The 7,198-nt window shown below is 30.4% G+C and overlaps 1 protein-coding gene across 1 annotated transcript; it reads left to right on the forward strand.

The window, feature by feature from the left end:
* Positions 1–3,701: 3,701 nt before the first annotated feature.
* On the forward strand, positions 3,702–6,040 carry LOC108756880. Its single transcript, XM_018501024.1, has 4 exons — positions 3,702–3,966; positions 5,201–5,333; positions 5,413–5,503; positions 5,848–6,040. Exons 1-4 carry the CDS (start codon positions 3,939–3,941, stop codon positions 5,986–5,988), a joined length of 393 nt encoding a protein of 130 aa, XP_018356526.1. The 5' UTR covers positions 3,702–3,938; the 3' UTR covers positions 5,989–6,040.
* The last annotated feature ends 1,158 nt before the right edge of the window (positions 6,041–7,198 follow it).

The raw sequence follows: 7,198 nt of genomic DNA on the forward strand, positions 1-7,198 counted from the left end.
CTATTTAAAAATCAGATATTAGCCAAGAAATCGGCAAATCGGAGATCCAGATTGACGCAATTAATTCTGAAGCGCTCTATATATTTTTCAAAAATAAATGCGGATCGAATCCGAAAATGTACGTGCTCTAGCTTCGTAAATAGTTGCGAGATCGAATAATTACATAGTTACCTCTGCTATAAAAATGCTGACAGAGATTAACACTATTGTGCTAGGTATTAATATCCTCTTTGTCCTGCTCTGATAAGGCCAGATACCGATCTGCGACATGAAGATTTTGTTAATGCGGTAGTAGCGCAATACGACCGACTGCATGGTAAACTTGCTACCGTAGTAAGAGATCGGTAAATAAACTGAAGAAAACGTACACATATACGGGACGCATACAGGATGTAATCAAGTTTGACACGTTCAATGTTCGTAATGATACATTGTCAGCTATTCGTTCAAGTAGTCGTTCATTTAGAATTGTCGTTCGAGCAGCGGGAGCTCGAGGCGGTATCGATTTGAGCGAACGAACGATTAGTGCTTTTCTTTGCGATAGTTCAATTCAAGACTTTGACAAGAAAACCAAGTTATTCTCAAATTATACGATTAATTGTGTCTTACCTAATCAGGCTATGCCTCTTATTGTATCTTTTTTTTAACGAGATTTAAAGAATTACGAGAATTTAAAAAATGGACTGCTTATATAATTTATTTGTGAAATAATTTGTGACAATTGCGATAATTCAATTACTTCGTATTTATATGTTTATATTAATTGGTTGGAATTTTTAATTATCTTCTCTTGTCCATTATTTAATTTATTTTTTTAATCTTAAGTGTCTTAATTATTCTTTTTTTCATTAACATTTACATAAGAATTATACAGGAAATTGTGATAATAAATATATTCGACAAATGTATCACATATCAATACATTTGTATAAATACACTAGCATTAAATAATGAAATTTATTTAATTAATTAATATTTTTATTTGTACTATAAAGATGCATGAGAACATTATTTTAAATGCAAAGGAATACTTATCGGAAAGACGTCAAAGCCATAAAATTCATTTCCATTGGAAATCCCATCTGCACAATCTGAAAAAAAGAGACACTATTGAAGTTAAAATATAATATTTAAATGTAATATTAAACTACAAATTTATAGTCGTAAATATTGGTATTAGACAAGAACTCTTTAGTGACACTATAAGTTTTCATCATCGTGTCATCATCTTGTTCAATATATGACTTCTTATTAAGATAAGTATAATGTATCCTTTTGAATCTTGATTCTAAATGTTGCATTCATATAAATAATATCTTAGAAATGTATTAACATTTACCAGCAAGTTAGAGCATAATATTGTAGCAGATTGAAATTATATTTCCATTAAGTTCGTAATCTGCCAGTAAATCCTGTTGATATAACAGATTGCAGCAGAAACCAAATTTAAATTGTTTCATAATTAAATTTCATAATCATTGAAATGGAACATATTTAACTGGTTATGAAATGACAAATTTTGCTGCAACTTCTACAGTCCCTTTGTCATCATATTTTGTTAGCAGATTCTGTTCTATTTCCACTGGCATTCTGTCGACCAAATTTGTCGACACGTCAATTCGTACCTTCAAGTTTTATTATAAACCTTTTTTATTGTAAAATAAATTATATATAAATATAAGTAAGAATTTTGGACTGTACAGGAAAAAATGTAAGTAAGTTTTTCTATCTTCGAGTAAACTACACTTTTGAGCATTATAATTTTACTGAAAAAAAAAATATTTTTTAATCCAATTGAATTACGTCTCAGTTTTCCATATTAATAACCCTTCGTGAACTAGATAGGGGTTACGATGTGACGTACCCCAGCAAAATGAATTTCTATAACTTCTTAAAAAGTACCGCGCACATATTGCCCATTTCGTGCAACTGGAAAGTATATTGTTACCAATCATACTAAATTATAGTATATTTATGATGAAGTATGGCATGGGGTGTGAGTTATACCCACATATGATCCATATTGATTTTCCACCTGATTCGCGGAGGGTTAATAACACTTTACATTTTCGCACATATTTGCTATTTTTTATTTAGCATTCATTTATTGTTTAGGATAATAGCTTCATTTCGTGAACACGTAGCTAACACTGACGTATACTTACATGGAACACATTGAACTCGCAAATTGCTCAGGCGACAAAATTACGACTCATTTACGTCATTCCCGCGTAAATGAGTCGATCGACAATTGTAACGAAAAGCTACGATGAAAAGGGTTTCAGTGCGTGCAAATAATTGATGGCATAATGACGGACGTTTATTCTGCAACACAAGGAATTGTTAATGTCCCAACGCTTCGCTTGGTGGCAACCGTACGCAAAGTAAAGCAAGTATCGTTGATGTAGTTCGTATTCCTAGTATTTCTTAAGAATGACCGAGCGAAAGGACATTTTGCAAAGTCGGTATTATGCAATTCCTAGATTATACATGACATTAGCAGGATTATGGCCGTATCATCCAATTCGCAATAGATATCTGCATTTTGTACCAACGTTTACGATCTGTTCGATCATTCTTATACCCATGGTACATAATTTACTTTACTTAAGAAAAAAATAATGAATTTCAAGAAACTTTTTATTTTCTTTGTATCAAATTTTTTATATAAAATCTATCGATATATGTTTTTTTATATAAAATTTGCAACGCTCTTTATAGCGTTCGATAGTACTCAATTATTAACCAGCTTGTTTCACACAAAAATATATTGTCTTTCTTGCTAAACAAAATATCTTGAGGCTCAGATTTTCTATCTTTTAGAAAAAAATGCATTAATCATTATCTCATCAATGTTTTACAATACACACATCTATATCAACATTTTATAATATAGCTATTGTATGTCCACATCGCCTTAACGGATCTCGATGATCTATTCGAATGTATGCCAACGATATTAATCACAATAATATTCAGCTTCAAATTAGCGAGCTTGATGGCAAACAGTAAGAAAGTAAATAATGTGATTATATATGCAAATTTTATTAATGTGATTAACGACACGTAGTCTAATTCTTTCTGGCCAAGAACAAATATCATTGTTATCGTAAAAAAGGATGTATGTTTGTAGATAGAGGCCTGTCTTAAAACAATAGAGGACGATTGGTTATCATTAAAAACGGATAGTGAAAAGGCTATTCTGCAACGACATGCTATACATGGTCAATATCTGACGATATTTTATGCAGGTGCGTCAAAAAGAAGATAGACTAACAGTGAAAAATGTAAAAAAGCCCATCAGAGCCTACATCAGCTGTTCGGATGTGACAGAAACTAAATTGTCGGGAATCATCAACTTGGAATTTGCGTTATTTATGTAATTTCAATTTATATTTTATATTGATAAAGACCCGAATTAAAGGGTTGTAACGTATATTTTATTCGTTACATTCACACGAAAATAAAGAATTTTATGTGCATCCGAATAGTTGATGTAGGCTCTGATAGACTTTTTTACATTTTTCACTGATAGATTCTTTCGAGCCTCATTTTATATATTTAAAGATAGACTAAGTTTTGTTTGGATAAAATATTCTCTGGGAAGAAGAGTATATAGAAAAATTGAAAATTTGCTAGAAAACTCTCTTTCAGTAACTTGATAAAATCTTCCAGCGCTCTTTGTATTACTCACATGTTTCCAGTCTTTATGATTTCGACGGGATTGCTCTACATGTTCAAGTCAATTGTGTTAATAATGATAGAGGATACATCAAACTCGACTAGATTGGCCGCAACGAAACTACCTTTCCGCGTGGAATACGGTTACAGAATAGATCAGTACTTCTATCCGATAGTGATTCATTGTTATCTAACCGTATACTCTCATGTGACCGCCACGGTTGCTGCTGATACCTTCTACTTCGCTTTGATTCAACATGCCTGCGGGATGTTCTCGGTTGTCGGGTAAGAGTATCAGGAACAATATTTAAAAAATTGATAATAGAAAACAAACGTCACATGACCGACATTTACAAAAAAACACTTTGATATAGAAAACACCGGTTGTCAATTTTTGAATAATTATTTTTAGAAAAAAATGGATGTAAAATTTTTAAACATTACATACGTTATAATGCTTATATATTTACATCTCTTGGGTATTTTTAAAAAAGATTACTTTTGAATACATCATCAAATAAGTTATTTAATTTTAAATAAAGTTGCAAAAATTTGACAATTAGTCTCGTATTTAGAGTTAATTGTCATACGTTGTTAGCAACATAGAGTTGATAGTGACATATTTTATATACATGGATAAAATATATGAAAAACGCAGATTTATTTTAATATCAGTTCATATGTGAAAATAACAGTAATTATATAATAGTATTAATGTAAGTAAGATAATAATACTGTCCGACAAAATTTGATCTTTTTTTCCTGTGGCGATCATGACAAATATTTTGTTAGTAAATTCGAGATCACTAAATTGAAATCCACCAGCGAAAGATGTCCATCACGTCAGATTTTTTTTAATAAATGGAGTAATATAAGCGAAAAACAGCTCTTTTACCATTTTTAGTAAGACGGTTTGTATTCACAATTTTTCTAAGAGAGATTATATTCAAAATTCTTTATTATACAATAATGATTAATTAACATAAAAAAATATAGGACATGTCATTTTTATGATTACAAAGAAATTGCGATTGATAATGCTAAGAACTGATAAAATAAAGGAGATCATGGCGGACAAGGTGTTGCATAATATGGCGGTACGATCAATCAAAAATTGCCTCTAAATGTTAGCGCGACTTTCATTTTTCTAAAATTTTTTTATTCATGTCAACTGCATTTAGCTGCAAAATGCATGCACGTTATTTTTATTGCGCATCTTCGAGAATACAACCTTGTTTAACTCCGCCATGGAAGGACAAAAATTTACTCACCAACTTTATTTTCTTAAAAGTCGTTGCAATATACACGATGCTTTTAGCGCAATAGCAATCTACAGTAAAAATAAGAGAATGTCTTGTCATGTACTGATTGAGTTTAAACTTTTAAGAATCAACCTTTATGACACAATCGGCACCGGTCTCTCCTATATTGCTTGTTTCGGTCCTTCTTAATTTCAATTTAAATAAAGTCGATGATGATGATCTGAAAATATAATTTGCCAAGAACATTATCATTTTAGTGGCTTCCAGACACATGCTGGAACATATTGGCGAGGATATTAATGAAAATTTTAATCTGAAACCCCACAAGATGAATGACAATGATTACAACAAAGCTTTCAGTTGCTTACGCAAACATCTGCATGTAATAAAGTACGTGTTATTTTTATTAATTTTAATAATGTGTACTTTATGTACTATTGTTTGTAACTGCATTCAAATTTCGCTGTAGATTCGCGGAACTGATCGATTCCACGTTTGCCAATATATTCTTGGTCAGCGTTAGTTTGAATATGATCGGTGGCAGTATATGCGGTATTCAGGTATATTCTGATTTCTTTATGTTATATTTCACAATAAAAGTTATTGCAGAAAAAAAGAATTTTTTAATATAGAAAAGTAAGCTCGTGTAAGTGCAACGCAATAAATTAAAATGTCAAGATTTTTTTAAAAAACGCTTTTTTTCATGAAATTTGAAATTTATAGCGTTAATTACATTTGCTCGTTTTTAAAAAAGCCTTGACATTTTAATTTAAAGAATTTTTTTATCTAATGAGTATTAATAATAGTATTTATGTCTTCTAAATTGGATGTTTTTTCTCTCGTATCATTGAAAACTCTTCATATAATAATACGGAAATAGTACGAAAGGAAATGTATGTTTCAGGTGCTGATGAATTTAAATGACACAAAAGACATAGTAGCACCCCTCGCTATTTACGTTGCTCAACTCACCCATCTTTTCTTTCAATTTTGGCAGGCTCAATTTTTATTGGATTACAGCGTCGTTCCATACGAATCGATGTAAGAAATCAAATCCTTTTGGGCACATTTAAGAGCTCTCGTTATCTTTTTGAAATATCAACATACCAAAAATTGAGAAGATCCAAGAACTACAAATATAAACTTTTCAGTTTTACTGCTATTTATTAATCATGATTTGAATCATAGTTGCAGAGCAAATTGGTATTACACCTCGGAAAGATGCAAAAAACTCTTACTGCTAATCATGAGTAGAACTATATTACCATGCAGAATAACTGCTGGCAAAGTGGCGACTCTATCCATTGAAAGTTTTGGCGTGGTAAATATAATTTTATTATTTGATAGTTTCTCAAATTTCCTTGCATCTTTAGTGTTAAAATATAAATAGTGATGTTTCTCTTTAAAGGTTCTGAAAACATCAATGTCCTATTTTACGATGCTGCGCTCTTTCCATTAACAGTTTCAACGTGCGTGTGCAGGCTAGCTTGTTAAAAAAAACTCTACAAGCCATATCTGCACATGAATCATCGTGATACATTTACGTGACAATTAACCTGAGTTATTTTAATTGTTAAAGATATCGAAAATATAAAATTTTATGCTAACAAATTTCAAAAACCTTTTTTCTTATCACACTTAAGAATTATGAAAATCAAAGAGAAACGCCACATGATTCCTTTCGCAATAATTGACTTAAATGTCTAAGAATAAAATTCGTTTAGACGTAACTTAATCCGTAAGTTAGACTTTTGTGAAAGGGTCAGAGTGATTCAGACATGAACGAATGAAAATATTGCTAAAGAAATAATCTTAAAAATATAGATTTTTCTTTTAATTTCTAATATTTTAAAATTATTATTTTATGCTTAATATATTCCTCAATGTATGTAATTACTTATAAATAAAAATAATAAATTTTGTGTAAATTTAAATTTTTAATAAATTAAAGTATGGATCAAATTAATTATCATGCGAACACTTACGTATACAAGTAGAGGAAATGATGGTATAATATTACAGTCCTCCCCCCTTCTCCCCCAATTTACATTTTATATAATACTTGGTTAATAATCAAAATTTAAATTTAAAACTTAACAATTACATTCGTCAAAGTATTGTTTAATTCTAAATTCAAAGTTATGAAACATTTATTATATAAGACATTATTTATAAAAATGTAGCGACACTGCATTAATGACTCGAAGAGAAACAGGGATGGTAAAGTGGCCTTACAAAAATAGATTCAAAAAATT

The sequence above is a fragment of the Trachymyrmex septentrionalis genome, unplaced genomic scaffold (genome assembly GCF_001594115.1).
Source record: "Trachymyrmex septentrionalis isolate Tsep2-gDNA-1 unplaced genomic scaffold, Tsep1.0 scaffold13, whole genome shotgun sequence".
NCBI classification, from domain to species: domain Eukaryota; kingdom Metazoa; phylum Arthropoda; class Insecta; order Hymenoptera; family Formicidae; genus Trachymyrmex; species Trachymyrmex septentrionalis.